General features: G+C 55.1%; 2 protein-coding genes across 6 annotated transcripts in view; one reads left to right on the top strand and one right to left on the bottom strand.

Moving 5' to 3' along the window:
* Positions 1-1,174: 1,174 nt before the first annotated feature.
* On the bottom strand, positions 1,175-2,774 carry LOC126081243 (uncharacterized). 3 transcript variants are annotated; one of them, XM_049892997.1, is made up of 3 exons: positions 2,135-2,774; positions 1,692-2,024; positions 1,175-1,580 (listed from the first exon to the last, which is right to left on the bottom strand). In XM_049892997.1, exons 1-3 carry the CDS (start codon positions 2,546-2,548, stop codon positions 1,338-1,340), a joined length of 990 nt encoding a protein of 329 aa, XP_049748954.1. In that variant the 5' UTR covers positions 2,549-2,774; the 3' UTR covers positions 1,175-1,337. The 3 variants fall into 3 exon arrangements, with proteins under 3 accessions (XP_049748954.1, XP_049748953.1, XP_049748952.1); XM_049892996.1 differs by having other exon boundaries at positions 1,175-2,024; positions 2,135-2,356; positions 2,468-2,768; XM_049892995.1 differs by having other exon boundaries at positions 1,175-2,024; positions 2,135-2,766.
* A 346-nt stretch (positions 2,775-3,120) lies between these two features.
* The window catches only part of PTDSS2 (phosphatidylserine synthase 2), a 43,145-nt gene continuing 22,583 nt past the window's right edge, over positions 3,121-23,682 (top strand). The window contains exons 1-3 of one of the 3 annotated variants that reach the window (XM_049892992.1): positions 3,121-3,603; positions 9,371-9,472; positions 21,336-21,418. In XM_049892992.1, coding sequence (XP_049748949.1) covers positions 3,416-3,603; positions 9,371-9,472; positions 21,336-21,418 — 373 coding nt within the window. In that variant the 5' untranslated portion in view covers positions 3,121-3,415. Of the gene's footprint in view, positions 3,604-8,770; positions 9,245-9,370; positions 9,473-21,335; positions 21,419-23,682 lie in introns of those variants that run through there. The other 2 variants (XM_049892993.1, XM_049892994.1) reach the window with 2 other exon arrangements.

Below are 23,682 nucleotides of genomic sequence, written 5' to 3'. Positions count from 1 at the left end.
ACACCCTGGAGAGGTGGCAGCTCCTGGCCCTGCCTTGGGAAGAAGGCTTTCAGTGCAGTCCGAGAAAAACACCCATAGCCAGGAAACATCCCAACACCACCAAGACAGTCCAGAACGTGAGCGTCACAGACTGGGATGGGAGAAGAGGGTGGGAGAGGTTGGAACCAGGCCTGCAGGGCTGCTTGGTGGAAAGTCAGGGTGGTGGGAGCTGGCCTTCTCTGGGAGCCACTTCCTGCTCCTTAATCCAACATCGCCTCTCCCAGGCAAGGCAGGTTCCAGTGTCACTGTGTGCCAGCCCCTGCCAGGGCCCTCATAAGACATAGTGCTTTATGAAAAATCGTATTTTCTTTGTTTGGCTTCCTCCCCCACAGCGTTGTATTAAAAATCCTGTTTTCTTTGCCCTCCAGCTTTGCATTTGACTTCTGTTTTGGCTTGGAGGAAATGTGTAAACCCCCCTGCACCTGTGTAGTATGATTAAAAATGTTGCTGACATAACTTGTATGAACTTCCCTTTAAAAGTAACCTGCCCGCCTGCCATTGGGTAGCAGTCTTGGCAGCAACAGCTCTGACCAACTCCTTTTCCTTGTACAACGAAATAAAGGCACCTTTCTTGTTCGCCCTACTCGGCCTCTCATTTGTTGGCCAATACGAGTCATGCCAAGCAAGAACCTGGGGTTTCCTCCCCGTAACACTCATGCCCAGCTCCCCCACATGGTGCAGCCAAGGTTACGCCAACCTCTCTCATAAGAAGTGGCTCCCTGCTGCCTTCAGGATGGAGACCAAGGTCCTACCTCATCTCCACCCACTCACGGACTTGCTCACTCCAGGATGACGACAGAGGACTGAGGCAGCAGCTGGGCCAAGGGGCAGACGGAGGGCAGCGGCCAGGCTCGGAACGGCCAGCTGGCAGCGCACCTGCACAGGTTGTCCTGGCGTATTGGGAGACTACATCTGAGGCCGGGATTAGGGCCCTGGGCAAATATATTTACATCAAAAACACCTTTACTGAGGTAATGGGGAGCCCTCATGGCACAGCAGTTAAAGCACTCAGCTGCTAATGGAAACGTGCTGGATCGAACTCCCTCTCTGCCACGAGCAGCTCTTCAGGAGAAAGTTGTAGCAGTGGCGGTCTGCTTTCAAATCGACTGGGAGGCAACGGGTTTGGATTTGGCTTTTTATTGAGGTAAAATTCATACACCACGCAATTCACCCATTTAGAGTGTACAGTTCAAGGATTTTAAGAAATATCCACAGATACATTTAACCAATAGTACAGTCAATTTTAGAACATTTTCATCGCCTCAAAAGAGCAGCTGGTACCCATTACCAGTCAGTCCTCATGCCCCCTTTCCTCCATCCCCGGCAACGCCCTGTCTGCGCATTTGCCTGTTCTGGGTATTTCCCACAAATGGAATCACACACCACGCAGCCCGCTGTATCTGCCTCGTTCCGCTCAGCGTGTTGTCAAGGTTCCTCCGCGCAGTGGCGTGGCCCGGTGCCCCGTCCTTCTTCAGGGCTGTGTAATACCCCGCCGTGTGCGCAGGCCACATCTGCCTCCTTCCGCTCAGCGTGCTGTCAAGGTTCCTCCGCACAGTGGCGTGGCCCGGTGCCCCGTCCTTCTTCAGGGCTGTGTAATACCCCGCCGTGTGCGCAGGCCACATCTGCCTCCTTCCGCTCAGCGTGTCGTCAAGGTTCCTCCGCGCAGTGGCGTGGCCCGGTGTCCCGTCCTTCTTCAGGGCTGTGTAATACCCCGCCGTGTGCGCAGGCCACATCTGCCTCCTTCCGCTCAGCGTGCTGTCAAGGTTCCTCCGCGCAGTGGCGTGGCCCGGTGCCCCGTCCTTCTTCAGGGCTGTGTAATACCCCGCCGTGTGCGCAGGCCACATCTGCCTCCTTCCGCTCAGCGTGCTGTCAAGGTTCCTCCGCGCAGTGGCGTGGCCCGGTGCCCCGTCCTTCTTCAGGGCTGTGTAATACCCCGCCGTGTGCGCAGGCCACATCTGCCTCCTTCCGCTCAGCGTGTCGTCAAGGTTCCTCCGCGCAGTGGCATGGGCCGGTGTCCGTCCTTCTTCAGGGCTGTGTAATACCCCGCCGTGTGCGCAGGCCACATCTGCCTCCTTCCGCTCAGCGTGCTGTCAAGGTTCCTCCGCGCAGTGGCGTGGCCCGGTGCCCCGTCCTTCTTCAGGGCTGTGTAATACCCCGCCGTGTGCGCAGGCCACATCTGCCTCCTTCCGCTCAGCGTGTCGTCAAGGTTCCTCCGCGCAGTGGCGTGGCCCGGTGCCCCGTCCTTCTTCAGGGCTGTGTAATACCCCGCCGTGTGCGCAGGCCACATCTGCCTCCTTCCGCTCAGCGTGCTGTCAAGGTTCCTCCGCACAGTGGCGTGGCCCGGTGCCCCGTCCTTCTTCAGGGCTGTGTAATACCCCGCCGTGTGCGCAGGCCACATCTGCCTCCTTCCGCTCAGCGTGTCGTCAAGGTTCCTCCGCGCAGTGGCGTGGCCCGGTGCCCCGTCCTTCTTCAGGGCTGTGTAATACCCCGCCGTGTGCGCAGGCCACATCTGCCTCCTTCCGCTCAGCGTGTCGTCAAGGTTCCTCCGCGCAGTGGCGTGGCCCGGTGCCCCGACCTTCTTCAGGGCTGTGTAATACTCCCCCGTGTGCGCAGGGCACACTGCCGTTATCCACCCCACTGACGGACTACTGCGAACCAGGCGGCTGCGGAGCCTGGCGAACGAGTCTCCGTGTGGGCGCACGCGCTCGCTTCCCCTGGGCACAGCCTGGGGTGAACCGCCGGCTCCCACGAGAGCTCGGTTTGAGCGCCTGTACTGAGTCAGCCAAGGTCGGCATGCCCGCTGCCCCGCGTCTGGCGCCCCGGTCCGGCGGGACCCCCCCAGGAACTACGGCTGCCCGGCGGGACTCGCTGGAGGCCCGAGGCCGGGAGCTGCCGGTGCATCTGGCCCACCCGCGTAGCACGGAGGGTCGGCACGCGCCCCCAGGGGGACCCGGCCAGGGCCTCCGTCCCGACGAGGAGAGCGCGCGGCCCACGGGCTGAGGGCGGTCGGGGTCGCCGCCCCCACCCACGGCGTCGCGCTGTCAGCCTCGCCCGCCCGCCCGCTGGCTCCTGTTACGTAGCAACCAGAGGCGTCCTTCCCAGCAAGCGCTGCGACCAGCCCGTGGCGTCGGAGACTACGAGACCCAGGATGCCCCGCGGCACCGGGGGTGGCCGCTCGCAGCCGCCGTTCCGGGGACTACAAGTCCCACAATGCTCTGGCCACCCTTTCCTCACCGTCCCTCGCCCCAGCTCTCCGGAGACCCCGCCGAGCGAGCGCCACGACCCCTTCCCGGCGATCCCCGCGCCGCGTGCTCCCCGGTGACCCGGCGTGCGTGGGGTCAGAGCGCCAGGCGCCGCAGCTCGGGGCGGGGGCGCCATGTGGAGGGGCGAGCGCAGGGCGGCCGGGGGGCCGCGGCCGGGGTCCCCTGTGCCCGCCGGCAAGGCCTCGCTGGAGGAGCCGCCCGACGGCCCGTGCGCTGGGCGAGCGGCGGGGGAGCGCGCTGGGCCGGGCCGCCGGAGCACCGAGTCCGAGGTCTACGACGACGGCACCAACACGTTCTTCTGGTGAGGGCGGGGGGCGTCCTGCGCAGAGCCTGTCCCCGGACCGAGCCCCCGGCCCCGAGCCCGCCCGCCCCCCGAGCCCCCGGCCCCGAGCCCGCCCGCCCCCCGAGCCCCCGGCCCCGAGCCCGCCCGCCCCCCGAGCCCCCGGCCCCGAGCCCGCCTGGCCCCGAGCCTGCCCGCCGGGGCCCGAGCCCCCTGAGCCCCCGGCCCCGAGCGCAGCGGGCGGCAGGCCCCCGAGGCGCGTCTTGCGGTGGGTGGTGGGCGGCGCGCCCGAGGCGGGGGTCCCCGGGGCACATCCCTGCCCCGCCCGGCCCGCGCAGGGTCTGTGGTGCTGCACGCCCGCCTGGCGTTCGCCTCTGCGTCTCCCCGAGACGCCTTCCCTGCCTCCGGGCGGAGCGGACCCCGGGTGCCGCGCACGCCCCTCCGGCGGCAGGTGGACCCAGGCCCCCGTTCCCTGTGGTTTCCGGAAAGGCCACCTGGCTCGTTCTTTGCTGGTGGGGTGGGGAGGTCCCAGCTTAGCTCCCACTGCCCTGGTTCCCCTCCAGCAGCTCCCTTCCTTCTCCCACCCCCTAGCCCAGGGAGGACTGGGGTGAAGAACCATCTAGAGGGGCTTTGTCTGATCTTCCATGGCTTTATCTTGGATTCCTGAACAGCACTTGAGGCTTTGTGAACTTATCGCGTTTGTTGTTGTGATAATCTTAACTAGCAGGAATGGCCTTCTTAGTCTGTGCCGTTTGTTGAGTAAAGATTGCACTTTTCTCTTCGTTTGCCCCTTGCGGGGCCACCTCTGCCACCCTGGGCGACTCAGTACCGGCTCTGCTTTTGGAGACGGCGCGGGCAGCTCAGGCCTTCCAGAGCTCACGCTCCACTGCAGGGAGAACCACCCTGGCCTGCTGGGCTCCCAGGGTGGCTCCACCTGATGGCTCTGTGACCTTGGGCTGGTCCCTCTGCCCTCCAAGCTCTTTCAGGCCCTGCCGATCTCATAGCAGTTCTGGACTTTTTTCTCCTGTTGGATGTCCTGTTCCACACAGTTGAACAACAGGTGACAGACGTCACTGAGTCTTGTGGTGGGCCCTGGGGAAAGGTGGTTAAGTGTGGTGTACGTCTTGAGAGAGCTGGGGGACACAGTGAACATAATGCAGGGGGCCTGGTGGGGGGCTGCTGTGAACGGACCTTTCCAGGAAGGTGCCAGCTTCCAGGTGGAGACTACAGAGGGAGGTGCTCACAGTACCACACCTCCAGATAGAGCCTAAGTGGCAGGAAGCAAAGCTCACGTGCAAGCTGGGGGTTGTGTCCGGACCAGAGGTATGCACGTTCCCTGCTGAGATGGATGGGTGGTTGGCAGACATCCTGAACCCTGCTGTGGGCAGATAATCCCCTATGGCGTCTTGAGTGAGCCAGGAGAAGGGCTTCCACCCTACGGTCTCTGAAGTCCTTGAACTCAGGGTGGGCTTGCTTCCCTTATTTACATTTGTTCACTCATTCACTCAGCCAACACTTCATCGTGGCTCTGCGGGGTGCCAGTGACTGCTCTGGGGGTACAGCAGAGAACTAGACCAGGTGCTAGATTCTGCAGGCACACCTTCCCCTGGCCATGAGCCTCTGCCCAAAGGCACCGCTTTGCCTTCTGCTGCCTCCACTTCTCACTGTTTTCAGGGTTACAGTTCTCTCTTTTCTGTCTCTGTCTTGGTCTCCTGCTTCCAGGAGCTTCTCAGCACAGGGATTCTGGGTCCAAAGGACTTGCTAGCTCTTGGCTCTTCTTTCTTGGTGGTGCTGCCTCTGGGGTGGCTCATTGCAAATCCAGTGGGATGGGAAAACTGACCAAGCCCCTTGGTGGCCTGAAATTACCCTATCCGCATAGTCCTGCCAAATTACCTGGGTGGGAGTTATAAGGCCATAGCTAGAAAGGCTACACAAAAGTAATCAGTTGAACTGCAGGGGGATGTGGGCAAGTGGGTCCTTGGACCAGTGGGAATGTATCTGTGTGGGCCCCTCATCCAGGGGGGACATGAGCATGCAGGTTCCTGACTCGGGGGACATATGGGCACATGGGTCCCTGGTATAAGGGGGAGATGAACACGCAGACCCCCAGTTGGGGGGCTGGGGAGAGGACATTGGCAGGTGGGTCCCCGGTCCAAGGGTGACATGAGCATGCGAGTCCCTGGTCCAGGGGGGGATTTGAGCACCTGGGTCCCCAGTCTGGGGTGGATGTGGCAAGTAGGTCCCTGGCTATAGCAGGACTTACCTGTGACAGTGACTCTTGGGGTCAGGAGGCTTTCGGGGGGTGCATTGTGGCTGGCTGGTGTTATCCCCTCCCCCCTTGTGAGTTTCTTGGCGGTGGCTCTGGCTTTCCTGTAACAGGAGTGTGTGTGCACTGGCAGGGCTGGTGAGTCTGGGGTACAGCAGAGAGGGCGTGGGGGCTCCCCTCCACTCCCCTTCTGTACGGAGGCAGCTTCATGTTTCTTCAGGGCAGGTAATCAGTGCTGCTTGGCGAGGATGACTTTTCATCTTCTAAAACCCCTCACTGACTTCCTGTGTGAAGGCTTAAAGCCGATTTTGAATCTCGGAGAATTTTAATAACAATCGTTTGAAAAGAAGGAATAATATAGATGAAGACTGATCCAAATAGTATGTAACCATGAAGGCGATTGCATGTCTCCGAATTACCGAAAGGAACTTTTATATGATTGAACCTTGTTTTGGGGGTGCTCACTTCCAGAGACCGCGTCCCAGGCCCATGTGACACTACTGGAGCATGTGTGAGGATTTGTGTTTCTCTGCTGTGACTTGTCAGTTACGGTCATGAGGTGGAGCTCCATTTACAGTGACCAGGTGGCCTCTCCTGTCCTGGGCCTGGAAGTGAGGGGCACTGGAGCTCCTGGCCCATGACTGCCAGATCGCAGCATTCTCCAGGGGAACCCCCAGGGGCGTTGGCTCAGGGAAATGTTTGAAGCTACTGACGTTGGCAGAGTCCCTGGGAGATACCTTCATCTGGTGTGGTCTAAAATGGTCTGGAGGAAGCGGCCAGCTCTGACCTCTGGAGCTGCCAGGGAACACTGCCTGGCTTCGGTGCTTTCCGGGGACGCCAAGCCAGGCATGAGACCGCAGCACGTTGAGTGTGTTTTGCACTTGTCCTTCAAGTCACCTAGCCGAGGGTGGATGTTCCCAGCGACTCAGCAGTGCGTCTTACAGCAGCTCTTCGCCCTGTGCTGCGAGCTGGGGTGATCCTGGGCAGTCTGGAGCAGGGACAGCCTTTTGGGTCAGTGGCTTTCCAGTGTTACTGAGACCTGGGAAGCACAAGTTGTCAGTGAAGCCATTTTGCCCTGGTGATCGGCCAGGTGGTGTCCTTGTCTTGCTGAGGCCGGCTCCTCTGTGTGCCCACCTGCTCACCTCAGCATAGCAAGTGTGGCTATCTCTAGGGGGTGATGGTAAGGGCATTTTGCACTTATGGGGAGAGTTGGCTGGCCCGAGACCCTCACCCTGTTGAGTGACCAGACTCAGGATTTATGCCAGTTTGTCCTGTGCCTGGGTCTGAGAGCACGTCTGTCTGCCCTTAAATTTTTTCTGTGACATCCATGTGGCCCTGTGAGTTCATTTATGTGTGGGAACAGCACTAGGAGCCAGGCGCGGGAGCCTGTTTTAAACTTAATTGTGTAGATCTTACTTTCAAAGAGCCTTTGGTTTTGGCAGTTCTGAAGTCTTTCCTGCTCAGAGGGCCCCCTGGGTCCTTCCTGCCTCAGGTGGGGTAGGGGAGCTGGGTCCCCTTATTTCTTACTCCACTTCTTGGGTCTGGGGGTGCGGCCTGTGGATGGCTGGGCAGGCCCTCAGTGATGCTCAGCGCAGGGCAGGTTATGTTTTCTAGGCAGCCCTGTGTCTTTGGCAGGTGGTGGGTGCTCCACCAGGGCCAACTGGATGCCTGTGGGACTGAGTCCTGATTGAGCCACTGAAAAAATGACAGAAAGATTGTTTGTGGAAAGTAATGTCAAAGAAGCTGAAGTCGGAGGAAAAGGTTTCTCGTTTTCACTTTGACTTGCGTTCGTAAGAGCGCGTCTTCCTATGCCACAGAGACCCAGAGCTGCTGGGATTCGGAGCCTGTCTGTGATGCTGCACAGGGCGGGAGGAGCCACAGGGTCGTCGGGCTCCGGGCCAAGGTGTGTTTGGAGGGTCCTCCTCATCCCCTCACCCCCCCACCGCCCGGGTCATGGCCATGCTACAGGGTTGCCTCCTCCTGGTGAGGGGTCCCTCCTGTAAGCCGCTCCTGCAGGCTCCTTGATGTTCCAGATCTGCCACACCTTTGTGTTGGCTTGCCTTGTTCCCTGAGGGTCTCATGCTGTGTGATGGCTAGTTCTCTGTGTCACATCACTTCTCCCTCAGACAGGCTACATCACCTGTTTTCTTACAGGCCCTGCCGCCCTCCAGGCCCCTCGCCCAAGTGAGAGCCTCCAGGTGGGAAGAGAAGGTCCTGTCTCTCTCCCGTCAGGTGACCTCTCCCATGTGACTAGCTCTTCAGAGCACTCGAGAGCCACGGGCCACTTCCAAGTGCCCAGGGCCACCCAGCTCCCCCAACCTCTGTAGCAGCCTCCCAGGGACACGTGTCTGTCTTATCAGTCTGCTGGGGTCCTCTGCTCTGTCCTGGGTGTCAAGGCCCTCAGAACCCTCCTGGTCAGGAAAATGTCTGTTTAACTTTCTCAGAAGCTTTTCTGGGGTGGCTGTGCCATTTTACATTCTCATCTGCAATGCGCAAGGGTCCCAGTTGCTGCACATGCTCACCAGCTCTGAGTCCCATCAGTCTTCTGAATTTTAGCCGCACTGGTGGGTGCGTAATGGTGTCTTACTGGGGCTTTAATTTGCTTCTGTTATAACTAATGATGTAACACGTTTTTTCACGTGCTCGTTGGCATTTTGTATTTCTTCTCTTGTGACATGTCCATTCAAATCTTTTGTTTGGCTTTTATTGGGTTGTTCTTTTGTTGTTGAGTTCTGAGAGTTTTTTATATGTACTGGATAGACGCTTTATCAGATATATGTGTTGTTACTATTTTCTCTCAGTTTGTGGCTTGCCTTTTCATTTTTATTACAGTATAACTCTTGTTTTTTAAACATTTACGTTTTATGGAATTCTGCGAGGAGGCCGGGACCAGCACTGTGCGAGATGCTTCACGTGCGTAAATCATTTTCCGTACTGTCCTCGGGGTCAGAAGCACTGTCCACAGAGGGAGCTGGGGCTCAGAGAAGTCCAGTGAGCCATTCCAGGACACGCTCTCCTGGTTTGGGATCAAGAACCAGGTCTTTTGACATGAGGGCCATGCTCTTCCTTGTGGAGGGCAGTCACTGTGAGGCAGAGGGTGCCAGACAGTGTCCACAGCCAGGCCACGTGCATGCCTGGTCTCCTTGGTCAGGTGGCACGTCCGGCCCCTGGGTGCGCAGCGCCGGCCTCACTTTACGACAAGCACAGCCTATGCCCACTGCCCTACCTGGAGGCAGTGGTGGGAAGCACCGTTTTGCCCCCTTCATAGCCCCTCAGCATGGGGCGTCAGCTCAACTGGGCACAGGGCTGTCCTCTTCCAGCCTCCATGGGGTCTCAGCCCTGACTCCCTCAGATGTACACATCGTCTGGTAATTACCCAGCTGACAGCGCCCAGTGGTACGTGTTTTGTGAGTTGAAAATTAAGGTCACACTGTCCTTTGTGTAGACACGGTTGCGTGTGGCATGCACACTGTTGCCCCCTCCCTGCCTCTGACACGTCTGTGCTTGTATGTTGGATTACAGGCGAGCCCACACCCTCACCGTGCTGTTCATCCTCACCTGTGCACTTGGCTACGTGACCCTGCTGGAGGAGACGCCTCAGGACACAGCCTACAACACCAAGAGGTGACAGTCCCGCCGGCGGTGTGTGGGGCGGGCGCGTCTGGTGCTCAGGCTGGCCACCGGACCTCCTCCTCGAGTTTCTGAGGCCCCGCTTGGAGGGGCAGCATTTCCTAAGTGGAACCAGTCAGTCCCAGTCTGGCCATGGGCCTAGGTTTCGGGCACATTGTCTCCTACTGTGACTGGCCAGGGTGTGACGTCTCCTGGGACAGCCCCTGAACTTGGGCATCTCTGGTGTGGGTTTGCGGCCCCAAGTGGTGGCCCCTGGCTGACGTGGGTCTGTCAGTGGTGTGGACTCCAAGCACTTGCTGTCAACGAAGCTGGCTTTAAGACGTGAGGCGAGTGTCAGATTGACAAGCTCTGGCCTCGTTTCAGGAAAGGGGCAAGCTGTATTTCAGGTTCCCTGCAAAGGTTGTATCCAGTGCTAGAACCCATGTGGGCAATCAGCCGTCCTATCCCATGCCTCTGCCGTCCTTGCATGGTGTCTGCCCAGGGCTGCTTCCTGGCGAGGGCTCTGCGAGGATGGCCGGAGGGCAGAGGAGGGACTAGAGGCCACCACGGGGTGGGACAGGCCTGGTGTGTGGGGTCAGGTGAGGTTTGACTGGTGGGCAAGTCCTGCAGTTCTGCTGCTGAAACACATTCCCTGGCTCCGGACACACCTCCCCCAGTGCCAGCCCTCCCGCCAGCACCGCCAGCCCCGCCTGGGTACCCCCAGTGGTGAGAAGCCTCCCTGGATCCTGCCTTTCTGTTGTGCAGCCTTCTGTACATTGTCAGATAAAGCCCCTGTCCTTGATCCAGCACTTCCGGACACCTGTCACTGCCCAGGCTCAGCATCTTACCTGGGCCTCTAGGCCCCAGCTGGGCTGGACCCTCCCACACACTGCCCCTGCCACCTCCCCACCCCAGCCCTGCCGTACTGGCCTCTCCACCTATGCAGGTGCCTTCCTGCTTCTCATCCCTCAGGCTAGTGGCTGCCTTCCTGTCTCTGGGTCTCTGTTGAGCTCGCTGTCTGCCTCTTCCTTCCTCCTTCCTCCTCTCTTTCTCTGTGTGTCTGTGTGTATCTCTGTCTGTTTGCTCCCTCTCTCTGTATCTATGTCTGTCTGCTCCCTCTCTGTCTCTCTGTTCTATCTCTGTCTGTCTGTTCCTCCCTGCCCCCGTGCTCTCTGCTTGGGTCTCAGTCAGATCTACAGGCACAGGGAACTCGTGAGTAAGTAGAGTCTAGACGTAGATGAGGATTGTGCTGGTCCTGGGCACCCAGGGCTGGGGCCTCCTGGGTCTGCTGTTGCTGCCTCTGGTCCCTGCGGATGTCACCCTGGGGATGCTGAGCCTGTGGCATGTTGGAAAACAGTGAGGCATTGACAGGGTGCCGGTGTTTGCCTAGAGGAAATTTCCAAAGAACGTGGTCTTCTTACCTTGTCTGTCAGCACCTGGGTACGAGGGTCTGCATATCACCTGGTGTGCGGGATGGGGCACTGAGGGCATGGGATTCGCTGTGCCTTGAGAGACACTCTCACATGGAAAGAGAAATTGGGTCACAGATGAGCGGTTCTCATGGGGCTGGGCATGGGCTGCCATAAGGATGAGTCTGACCCCAAAGGCAGGCCAGCCAGTCGCCCCCTGAGGGTGGGGCGGCTTCCTTCACAGGACGCCTGCTGGGTGAGAGGTCAGAAAACAGCTGTGTCTGTATGAGGCTCAGAGCCCTCTTCTGGGGCCCTTCTCATTGGGCCTGGGCCCATACTGGGTGGTCAGACCCAGAGGGCCAGGAGCTCCACACCCCAAGGAGGGGCTTATCAGCCTTGTTGGAACAACAGCCAAGAACCCTGTGAACATGCCCCCATGCTTCTAGCAGTGGCGCTACCCCTGGGCTGCCCCCATGTCACGGAATCTGAGCAACAGTGCCAGCCTGGGGATGGGGCACCAGGCCTCCTCCAGCCCGTGCTGTCTGATGCACAGGAATTCCAGGGTCTCGGGGGCACTCTTTACTCCGGAGGTCTGTTTGGGGGCACCGGACATCTTCCCAGCTCACGTTCTCTGGCCCCTTGGCCCCTGTAGGAATGCAAAAGAGCACCCCGTCCCCAGCTCACCAGGCCGCGGTTGCTGCCTAGCATCTGGTGCTCGTCTGTGCAGGGGCTTGTAGAAACGGCGTAAGGGCCGTGTCTGACCTCACCTAACCTCCCAAGGGGGAAGGAGCATCAGGACGAACAGCCCAAGGCTGATTCCTGTGAGCCGGAGGTCAGACACGCCTCCTCTCTCCACCATCTTTACCGACTCTGACACCAGCGGTCCCTCCGACGGCACTCTCTACTTCTCTGCCGAGTTCAGTCATTCATCGCAGTGGCCACACACAGCTCACAGACAGTACTCACAAGTATGGGGATTATTAGGGAAGTAAGTTATAATTCAGGCTTAGGAACTCTCAAGGGTATGATTCTTCCTTCAGGACAGCCTCTTCCCATCTGTGCTTGCAGGCAAACCTCTCCCTGGCCCTCAGCCTCTGCCCCATGGCACTCAGTTTTCTTGTTCTGTGAGCTGGGAAGCTCACTGCACCGTCTCCTGCGGGTCTTTCATGGTGGTTTGTCCTTCCTTGGTGATAGAGGGCTCTTCTCCTGCCTCTGGGCTAGCTCACCTCAAGCCCAGCAGGACAAGTCCCTTTGGTGGTCCACAGTTACCATACCTGCACAGTCTTGCCCAGTCACTTGGGTGGGAGTTACAAGATAATGGGAAGAAGGGCCACACAAAAGTGATCCGTGGCACTGCAGGGCTCCTCTGTCTGAGCCCACCCGGACCCCCACTGTGCCCACCAGAACCCACTGGCAGCATTCCTTTTCCCTCCTGCCCAGTGTGTCCGCCTAGCACCCCCCATGCACATCTGTGTGTCCCCCCAGCGCGTGCCCAGTGCATTCCCAACGCATCCTCCACGTGTCCCCCTAGCGCCTCCCCGCATGTGTTTTTGTGCCTCCCCCAGTGTGTCACCAACATGTCCCCCTAGGGTCCTCCGTGCATCCCCAGTGCATCCCAAGGCCTAGGTGCTGGTGTGTCTTTATTCCGTGAGAGCTCCTCAGTGCCCCTGAGGGCAGTTTTTGTGCATAGAAAAGACTTCCTAAAGGATATTCTTATTCTAGAAAGTTAATGTTTAGAGTGTAGTTTTCCATAAGCTGTGAAATTAAGGCTACGCATCATTATTCTAACAGGTCCTGTCACTTAGCAGGGCTTCGTTTTGGTTTTTTTCTTAAATCAGCTTTCTTGAGGTTTAATTTTCATTTACTAAAATTAATCTAAGTGTCCAGTTCTGGAAACCCTGGTGGCGTAGTGGTTAAGAGCTACATCTGCTAACCAAAAGGTCGGTAGTTCACATCCACCAGGCACTCCTTGGAAACCCTATGGGGCAGTTCTGTTCTACCCTTTATGGTCACTATGAATTGGAATCGACTCGATGGCAACGGGTTTTTTTTTTTTTTCCCAAGTGGTCAGCTCAGCGAGTTTTGACAAGTACACACCTGTGTGCCCTCTGCCCTGTAGCCTTCCCCCATCCTGTTCTGCCTGAAGGCAGCTGTGTGTTGGTGCCCTTGTGCCCTGCCGTCACGCACACAGTAGCTCTGTGCCACCACGTGGCCGGGTCCATCGGCAGCTGCATCTTCACTGTAAGGGGCGTCTGCTGCCCGTCTTTTCTTCATTTGTGACATTTGGGCGGTTTCCAGTTTTTCTGACCATCACATTTAAGGGGACTTTGATTCATGTTTTATTTCATTAACAAATTTAGTGAATTAAATTTGTTCATGTTTTAGGCTACATTAAAAAACATATTCATAGTACTAAAGAATAAAACTGGAAGACCCACACTACCTGACTTCAGGACTTACTATGAGGCTGCAGCGATCAAGATGGCCTGGTACCGAAGAAGAACAGAGATGTACATCAGTGAGTCAGAGTACTGAGGCCAGAGATGGACCCATAAGTACTGACAGATTGTCTTTGACAAAGGAGCAAAGGCAGTCAATGGAGGAAGGATAGTTTTTTCAACAAATGAACAATTGAACATCCATATGGAAAAAACAAGACAAAACAAAAATCAACCTATACACAACTCACACACTGGAGTTTTAAAAAACTGAGAATATGTTATGGACAGACTTAGCTGTAGCCTGCAGAACTCCCTGAAGAATGAACACGTTAATGGAAACCTGGGCGATCTTGGGTTGGTGGTGGGTTTTAAATATAGTACCAGCAGCACTCCCCATGAAAGAAAAAATTCAGAGTTGGACTCCATTTAATTAAAAATTGCTCTGTGAAAGACACTGTTAAGAAAATGAGAAGACAAGGTACAGACAGGGAGAAAATATTTGGAAAACACCTACCTGATAAAAAGACTTGTATTTGAACTAGACAAAGAGCTCTGAAAACTCAACAATAGTAAAGCAAACAACACAGTTAAAAACTGGGCAAATTGAGGGGGACAGAAGCTGGCTGAATGGACATGGAGACACGGTGGAGAGAAGGAGTGTGCTGTCTCTTTAGGGGGAGAGCAACTAGGAGTGTATAGCAAGGTGTATATAAGGTTTTATGTGAGAGACTGACTTGATGGGTAAACTTGCACTTAAAGCACAAAAAAAAAAAAAACCAGACTTACTGGCCAGACAGAGACTGGAGGAACCCCCGAGACTATGGCCCCAGACACCGTGCTAACTCAGAACTGAAGCCACCCCCCGAAGCCCACTTTTCAGTCAAAGATTAGAGAGGCCTATAAAACAAACTTGTGAGGGACATACTTCTTGGTTCAGCCAAGTATATGAGACCAAATGGGCAACACCTGCTCAAAAGCAAAGATAAGGAGGCAGGAAGGGACAGGAAAACTGGACGAATAGACACAGGAAGCCCAAGAAGGAAAGGGGAACAGTGCTGATGCAGTGCAGGGATTGCAGCCAACGTGACAGAACAACTAGTGTATACATTTTTGAATGAGAAACTAATTTGCTCTGTAAATTTTCACTTAAAGCACAATACTTTTTTTTAAGTGGTGAAAAAAAGAAACTGGTCAAAAGCCTGGGACGTAAAACCAAACCCGTTGCCGTCGAGTCTATTCTGACTCATAGCGACCCTCTAGGACAGAGTATAGAACTGCCCTGTAGGTTTTCCAAGGAGCAGCTTGATGGATTCAAACTGCCAACCTTTTGGTAGCAGCCTGAGCTCTTAACCACTGTCCACCAGGGCTCCTGATCTAAAGATAGATGGCAGATAAGCACATGAAAACATGTTCAGTATCATATATCATTTTAAAAAATGATATCATTAGGGAATTGTAAATTAAAATAACGAAGAACCACTACATACCTGTCAAAATGGCTAAAATCCAAAACGCTGACAACACCAAATGGTGACAAGGACGCGGAGCAACAGGCTCCCATTCACTGCTGGTGGGGATGCAGAATGGCCTAGAGGACGGTGTAGTAGTCTCTTACACGCCAAACGTGGTCTCACCATAAGACTCAGCAGTCGTGTGCCCAAGTGAGGTAGAAAATCACGTCCACACAGATGTCCGCATGTGAATATTTGTAGCAGCTTTCTGCATCTTAGTCCCTGAGTTACAGCATACTCAGGTTAAGACAAACTGCACTTAGGACCGTCCTTTCTTATTTTGAACAGCATATGCAGTGTTACAGCTTGTAATTTGCTAATGTCGTCATTGTTAGGTGTTCAACTCTGACTTACTCTTCAAAACATTGCCCTGTAGATTTAGTTTTCTAAACTAAATCAGGGGCTTCAGTTGCTTGAAAACATGGACCCAAATGCTGAAAACTTTGCTAATGTCAACAGGCAGATTAAGGAAGCTGTGAGGTGTTACCACAAAATACATGAAGAGACAAAAGGAATGTTCAGACAGCTTTCACTGATTTTCTGACTAGAAACTCCATCTGCATTCCCAAGGGTAGTCCACATGATCCAGAACCTTCCACAGGTGGCTGTTACCGCAGCTGACCAAATGCCAAAGTCATCAAACCCTTCTGCGTCGTGAGAGTAAATTTTTGTGTTTTTTAATATACGTGTTTATTAAAACGTATCTGTAAGTTTATATGTGATGTTTCCAATCCCAAAGACAAATAAAATGGGGTTTATAAAAATGCTGATAATAAAAGGCAGTAATAATGAAAACTAAAAAAAAAACAAGATACTCTACGTGAGAAATGACTTACAATAAAGTCGTCAGAACGGAACCTTAGGGTGGGGACTACCTGTACTTGCCGGAAGTTGGAAGCAATCAGAAGGTCCTTTAATAGGTGAATAGATAAACAAACTCCTACATTCGTGTGGTGTCGTGCTACTCAGTGATTACAAAGAAGCTGTCAAGCCACAAAAAGGCATACTGGTTGCCCTCCAGCCCCACAGTCGACTCTGACTCATGACGACCCCGTGTGTGTCTGTGTACAGCTGTGATCTATAGGGTTTTCAGAAGTATTGCCGGGTCTTCTGAGGAGCCTCTGGGTGGACTCAAACCTTCAATGTTTTGGATAGCAGCAGAGTGTATTAACTGTTCGCACCACCTGTATCTTTTATAATTGCTCTGTGTGTGTGTGTGCGCGCGTGTAACTTTAGGTGAAAATTTACAGCTCAAGTTAATTTCTCATGCAAAAATTTATACACATACCGTTGTGTGACCCTAGCTACAATCCCTGTAAAGTGACAGCACATTACCCCCTTCCCATCCCATTGTTTCCCATGTCCGTTCAACCAGCTCCTGTCCCTTTCTGCCTTCTCATCCTGCCTCTGGACAGGAGCTGTCCTGTATCTACTTGAACTAAGAAGCACACTCTTCACGAGTATTAGTACGTTTTATAGACCAGTCTAATCTTTGTCTAAAGAGTTGGCTTCGGGAATAGTTTTAGTTCTGGGTTAACAGTCCAGGGGCCATGCCTCCTGGGGCTCCTCTAGTCTCAGTCAGACCATTAAGTCTGGTCTTTTAGGTGAATTTGAGTTCTGTGCCACACTTTCCTCCTGCTCCATCAGGGACTCTGTTGTGTTCTCTGTCAGGGTGGTCACTGGTGGTAGCTGGGCACCATCTAGTTCTTCTGTTCTCAGGCTGATGGAGTTTCTGGTTTATGTGGCCCTTTCTGTCTCTTGAGTTAATATTTTCTTGTGTCTTTTGGTGTTCTTCATTCTCCTTTGCCCCAGGTGGGTTGGGGTCAATTGATGCATCTTAGATGGCTGCTTGAAAGCTTTTAAGACCCCATTCACCAAAGTAGGATGCAGAACGTTTTCTTAATAAACTTTGTTCTGCCAGTTGACCTAGATGTCTGCGTCACCTGAGTCTTAGATGCGTATTGCTAAGTGAAAGAAGCCAGTGTGAAAAGGCTGCATACTCCGTGATTTCAATCATACGACATTCTAGAAAAGGCAAAACTGTAAGGACAGTAAAAAGATCAGTACTTTCTAGGGGTTCAGGGGTGGGAAGGGGAGAATTGAGGAAGTGAAGCCCAGAAGATTTTTTTTGGGCAGTGAAACTATTCTGCGTGATCCTGTAATGGTGAGCACGAGACATTAATAATTTTTCAAAACCTGTAGGGCTTTACAGCACAAAAAGTAAGCTTTAATGTATGCAAATCAAAAAGAAAAAACTATTTGGGAGGTCAAGGCCAGGGCCTCCCAGAATGGAATGCAGACCGTGACTAGAGAATCTGGCTGTATTGCAAACGTGGGAAACCACCTCACTGAAGGGGGTCGGGGAGTGGGGTGGTGATGGAAATGAATGGCATCTCCAAGCCTAAGGCAAAAGGAGCTGCACGGAGGCTCTGTAGTCTGGTAGAGAAAGCCGTTTCCCACCCGGGTTATCCAGGTCCCGAAAACTTGTTTCTGACCCGTGGCAACCCCGTATGTGCAGAGTGGAATGGCTCCGCACGTTTTCATGGCTTTTTAGAAGCAGGTTGCTAGGCCTTTCTTCTTAGGCACCTCCAGGTGGGTTCGAACTGCCAACTTTTCGGTTAACAGTTGCTCAACCATGTGTGCCACCCAGGGACTCACAGCCACGAGGGTACAAGTCAATTCTAAACCGCTGTGCATGTATACGGGAATTGAACAGTTAAGTCAGCAGATGGATAGTGAGAGCCAGGTCTCGGCGTAGTCCTGGGAGTCACATTTAGCTTGATACCTATACAGACGGTTACACACGGAAAGATTTACAGACATGTATATGCACAGGTTAGTGCTGTTGTTAGGTGCCGTCAAGTTGGTTCTGACTCAAAAAGAACTAAATAATGTCCAGTCCTGCGCCACTGTCACAATTGTGTACTTGAGCCCATTGTTGTGGCCAATGTGTCAGTCCATCTCGTTGAGGGTCTTCCTCTTTTTCATTGACCCTCTATTTTACCAAGCATCATGTCCTTCTCCAGGGACTGATCCCTCCTGATAAGATGTCCAAAGTATGTGAGACATAGTCTTGGTATCCTTGCTTATAAGGACGATTCCATGTTCTGATTATTAACGGATGTCTGTAGCTACTGCTTCTCATTTTGAGTCATGCCACATCAGCAAATGAAGGTCCGGAGAGCTTGACTCCATCCACGTTGTAAAGGTCAACTCTACTTTGAGGAGGCAGCTCTTCCCCAGTCGTCTTTTCAGTGCCTTCCAACCTGGGGGGCTCATCTTCCAGCACTATATCAGACAATATTCCACTGCTGTTCATAAGGTTTTCACTGGCTAATGCTTTTCAGAAGTAGACTGCCGGGTCCTTCTTCCTAGTCTGTCTTAGTCTGGAAGCTCAGCTGAAACCTGTCCTCCATGGGTGACCCTGCTGGTATCTGAATACCGGTGGCTTAGCTTCCAGCATCCCAACAGTGTGCAAACCCCCAGGGTACGACAAACTGACAGACACGTGGGGGACAGTTAGCGTACGCACATGTATCTCCTTCCTCTGTTCTCTGAGACGGCCAAGGGGCAATGATACCCCAGTAGCAGCTAGCACCCAGATCTTGGTCTCTACACTGTTCTCCAGTGAAGGAACCAGGGCTCCTTGGAGACACGTCTGAGTAGAGGCTGGGGCAGGAAGTGCACAAGATGAGCTTGGGGTGTCTTCAGAGTAAGGACAAGCTCAGAAACAAAGTACGCCCATATCAGAAGGACACAGGAGTCGAAGAGTGAAGAACAGATGTCATTCAGCCCCAGTCAGCCTAAGTAGACATGAGGACTGAATTTGGCATGGTGTCCTGGAGAGATCCTGGAGGAAAAGAAGTACATTTGGGGAAAACTAAGGAAATCCAAGTAAAGTATGGATTTTAGTTAATAGTAATGTATCAGCACTGCTTACTTGTGACAAACATGCCAGACCGACGGAGGATGTAGAAACTGGGTATGGGGTGTAAGGGACCCTGTGCTATCTTTGCGATAATTCTGTAAATCTAACACTGTCCTAGAATAAAAAAGATTATTTGAAACGTAACATGTTTCTTTTCTTTTAAAAGTGCTGTTGCTCGACTGACAGGCCCTAGCGCTCCAGGCCCCAAGGCCAGCTGCGGCGTCCCGACTTGCGCAGGCTGAAGGATGTGCTGGGCACGCCCACCCACCTGACGTGGACCACAGACCTCCCTGAGGAAGTTTGTGGGGTGGGCGGGTGATATTCTCATGTGTCCCCACTTCCCAAGAGCCTTCCACGGGTGGCTGGCCTGAGCCAGGTGCCCAGGGCAGAGGCGAGCGGCCCAGCCTGAGAGCTTTCTGGGGGTGACAGACCCCGTGGACATGCAGAGGCAAGGTGGTCATAGGCATCAGGCAGGAGGGTTTGAGGACAAACCAGATGGCATGTTAAGTAAAGAGAGGAGTGATGCTGGGCCTACTTAATATTTTTCACCAGTATTCTATTTTGAGAAATGTCAACTCTTGGAAAGGTTGAGAGAATAAAGGACGCTGAGCCCCTTCTCAGTTTACTGCTGGGCCGTGTGCGTTGTTGCCTCATGTCTCATAACTTGCTTTTGTGCAGAACCTCTTGAAGTTAAGTTGTAGACATGATAACATTTCACCCTGGTACCTCCTAAGAGTGCCGGCCCATGATGTGGAGAGGGCTCCTGGGCAGAGGGGTCAGACAGGTGTTTTGGGGGGATAGACTGAGGGGTCTCCAAGGGCCCAGTGTGAGCAGTTGGACAGGGAGTGTGGCCGCTGCAAGCAGGGGAGACCCAGTACACCAGCTGGTAAGGCTTGTGCAGGGCGGACACCAGGAGAGGAAGGGCAGGAATGCAGCTGTCAGGACGACGGGGTGCAGGAGTGTTGGGAACTGGCAGCTGGGGGACCACAGAGGTTGGCGATGCCAGGTGTTAGAAAGTCCTCACTTGAGCTATGGTCCTGGCATGGATCCCGCCTCATTGGACACAGTGTAGCGGGACCTTTTCTCCTCTACTCTGGTCAGGTCCCCTGCAGTGGTGAGCTGAATGGCTGCCCTCCGGGTGGAGTGGGCTGGGATTGCCAGTGGGAGGGAGTGAAGGGAGGTGGTGGCATCTTGGTGAACCCTGAGACCCACAGTGAAGGGCCCCAGAGAACACTGAGGACACCCAGCCCAGGGACCAGTGGGAACTTGCCAGCCCTGCATCTCGGCCCAGTGGCTTGTGTGTGGAGGATGCAGGCCTCTGCATGCTCAGAAGTGGGGGCATGGGAGACGTGTGGTCTGTGGTCTGGCACCAAACAGGGACGCCACCCGCATCCCCCAGGATGCATGAGGACGGTCGCTGTGAACGGTGGCGCGATGGTGCCGTTGTCAATGGAAGTGAGTCACTGGAGTGCGGAAAAACCAGTTCGGCACAGCCTGGACAGGCCAGGGACCGCACAGGCTGTGCAGAGCAGTGAGGCCGCACGTGGCCAGGAGGTGGAGCACACGTGCCTGAGGGACATCTGCTCAGCTACACGTGGCCAGAGTGGCCAGAGTTCTGCTGCCTGCACAACAGCCCATGGGGGTGGGAGCTGCTGGTCAGGCTGCCGAGCCTGCAGGCCACAGCGCGCTGTCTTCCTAGGCCCCGCTTGGGGGGACGTCTTGGCACTGGAGCTACACTCCGTCACATGAAGCTTTGCTGATGTCGGTGGCACCTAGTTTCCTTCTGACCTAAGGGTCCACCCCATCGACGTGATCTGCCCTCCACCCTGTCCATGCCACATTCCCCCCGACCCCATCCACAGGACCTGCCTCCGACTCCATTTGCATGGTGCTTCTTCCCCCTCTCTGCCCCGAAACCCTGGTGGTGTAGTTAGTGGTTAAGAGCTATGGGTGCTAACCAAAACGCTGGCAGTTCAAATCCACCAGGCGCTCCTTGGGAATTCTGTGGGGCAGTTCTGTTATGTCCTATAGGTTCGCTATGAGTCGGAATCGACTCAATGGCAGCAGGTTTGGTTTTGGCTTCCCCCAACCCCCCCACCCCATTCACGCATCCTGCTCCCAACCCTGTCTGCATAGTGCTGAACCCCAACCCTGTCCACGTGACCTGCCCCCGACCCTGTCTGCACGGTGCTGCCCCAGCACAGCGCTCCTTCTGTGTGTCTGGCTCCTCTCTTCCTGCACGTGCCTTCTGTCTTTTGTACAGTGTGGTCACTTCACTTCATTTTCTTGTGAATTACAGGAGTCCCATGGTGTTGAACAAGGCCCCACAGGATATAAATTTGTGTAGACATTCCCTGTGGGCCCAGCCCATTTGACCCTCCTCCTGTGATGCCATTAAGGGTGCCCTGGGTGTTGTGTGCAGAGCTCTGTGGCAGGCGTGGGCTCAGCCGGGCCCAGTGCCTTCCTATTCTCGTTTTAGGGGGATGTCCCCACCCTGGGTGTCCCCATGGGTCCCCACCCTGCCCGAGGGAAGCAGACCCAGCTGCACATACTGACGCACACTGAGGGGTGTCTGTTCTTTATTTGCAGAGGTATTGTGGCCAGTATTTTGGTTTTCTTATGTTTTGGAGTCACCCAAGCTAAAGACGGGCCATTTTCCAGACCTCACCCAGGTAACCTGTCATCTTTCTCATTTGCCGCGCGGCCATCTGTCCTGGGAGGTCGCTGTGTCTGTGCTGCCGTGTGAGTGTCCGTGTCCCTCTTCCCGGCCCCCTCTCCCAGGGTGGCCAGGACCCTGCAGTTACAGAGCAGCCGAGGGTCCTCCAGGACCTCCCCGTGAGCTCCCACCACCCCCTTCCCAGATCTGAGAGTGGGTGAGGGACCTCTAGAACTGCCCCCAAGGGCCCTCGCCACCCCCTTCCCAGACCTGAGAGCAGGTGAGGGGCCTCCCAAACCACCCCGCAGGCTGCCACATGGGCGGGGGTCTGTGGACTCAGGTCCCCCCAGGATGTCGTGCAGTCCCACTGCACCAGACTTTGCTATCTCTTCAGCCCACCACCCCCTCAGCAAAGCCATGGCAAGTTCTGACAAACACCTGGTGACAACGTGCCCCCCACACCCCAGGGCCGCAGAACTCAGAGCTGAAGAGCAGCGGGTGCTGCCTGGGCTCCCCCGCCAGATCTCATCCCCCTTGGGGTCTTGCCACTCCCCCATCGGGTCTCGTCCCCTCCGCCCCCCCCCACCCTCCCCAGGTCCCACCCCCTCGCACCCCCAGGTCCACCCTCTCACTCCCCCGTACCCTCCATCATTCTTGCCTGACCCACACCCCCAGGACTGGCTCCTTCACTGTCTAGGCCTCCAGCCTGTCAGACTGGCTGCAGGAGGGTGGCTTGGTTTTCCTGAAGTTGACAATAGTTTTTAAAATGTGTTTCTTCTCTGCCTCCTAATGGGGATAAATATTGATTGTAGAAAATATAAGCAATACTTAAAAATTAAAATAAGAACCGTGCAGGAAGGACAACCCTGTTAAACCTCAGGGTGTGTGCCACACGGGTTTTAGTGGCCGCTGGTGCCCTTGACTGCGCTGTGCTTTGCTAACGGGTCCCCACTGCATGTTCAGAGTTGTGTGATTTCTGGTGACTTGTCAGGCTGTGCTGAGTTTCACCCGTGCCTCTGTGGGTGCTTCTGGTGACACGTTTAATGCAAGAGTCCCAGGGTCAGAGGGCATGAGCCTTCCGGGTCCTTGGTTACATCCAGTATAGAAACGTCAGCCCTTGGGGGCTCCGTGGGCTCAGACTGGGTGGGCTGACTGGGCCTGGACGCCTAGGGGGTGTTACTGCTGGATGACACCTGTGGGGGGTGGTGTGCGGGGGGCGCCTGTGGGGGGTGGTGTGTTGGGGGTCATGTGGGTGGGCACCTGTGGGAGGTGGTGTGGGGGGGCCACCTGTGTGCAGGCCCGAGTTCCGGCTCTGCCCCCCTTAGTTTACACTAGATGAATGCTGCACACATGGCCAGGCCTTGATTGGCTGACACGGTTAAGTGGGAGGCCTGGCCTGGACCCACGGCCATCTTCCAGGTGTCTTCTTAGCTTGGCAGTTGGCAGGAAGTTCTCAAACTTCTCCAGTTGTATAGGTTTCGAGTGAATAAGTGGCAGGGTGAGAACCTGTCTTGTGCCATGTAGTGCTGTGGGAGGGAAAGTGAGAAGAGTTTTCTTGCTCCAAAAGGTGATCCCTGAGGGGCTCTGCCAACCTCCTGTGGCCCCCTCCTCCCAATTCTGAAAATGCCCTTATCCCCCTAGCAATGCAGCCTACTCCAAGCCAAGGAGGAGCCCAGCTGAGCTCGCTGGGGAGGTGCTTTATTTGGAAAACCAGTAAGACTGGGTATCTAGAACCAGGGTTGGGCCATTGAAGAAGGCACCCCCTTCATGATTTTGCACAGAAAGATGCTTTATTGCCTTCTGTGGCTCCCTCAGAAAGCTGGAGTGCCTCTGAGCATTACCGGGGATCTGGCTACCCAGATGCCCTTTCCCCATCAGCCGTGGTTTTGTAGGACGAGTGAGTGTTAATACTGGAGTCAGGGCCAGCTTGCGGCGCCAGAGCTGCTCACGGGAGCTGAGGGGCGCACACTGGTAGTGGGATACAGGAGGAAGGACTACTGGATATTGTGAATGGGTGGGCAGGTTGGGGCCTTGCTGGAGGTCAGGTAGAGTGGCGAGGAGCCTGATACTTCCCCATAGCTCAGAGGTGGATGGTGTGAGGTCATGAGCAGCCGCAAGGAGACAGCTAGGTATCGGCTGCGGTGGATCCAAGAGTGCCCAGGCTGGTGGGCCCGGCAGTGGGCCGGACCCCCTCAAAGGTGCCCCATACTGGATGTGCAGCGAGCCCCCGGGATAAAGGCTGCAGTCTTGATTCACCTCTAGCTGCTATTGCGGCCGAGC

This window comes from Elephas maximus, chromosome 7 (assembly GCF_024166365.1).
Source record: "Elephas maximus indicus isolate mEleMax1 chromosome 7, mEleMax1 primary haplotype, whole genome shotgun sequence".
NCBI lineage: Eukaryota > Metazoa > Chordata > Mammalia > Proboscidea > Elephantidae > Elephas > Elephas maximus.
Note: the sequence above shows the minus strand (reverse complement) of the source record. Positions and strands in the feature narration are given on the sequence as shown.

Bases quoted from the DNA above. Each gene is read 5' to 3' on its own strand.
- LOC126081243 (XM_049892995.1), bottom strand. From the start codon at position 2,548: ATGTGGCCTGCGCACACGGCGGGGTATTACACAGCCCTGAAGAAGGAC. The intron at 2,025-2,134 runs CTTGACAGCACG...GCGCGGAGGAAC, and splicing joins ACGCCACTGCGCGGAGGAAC to CTTGACGACACGCTGAGCGG.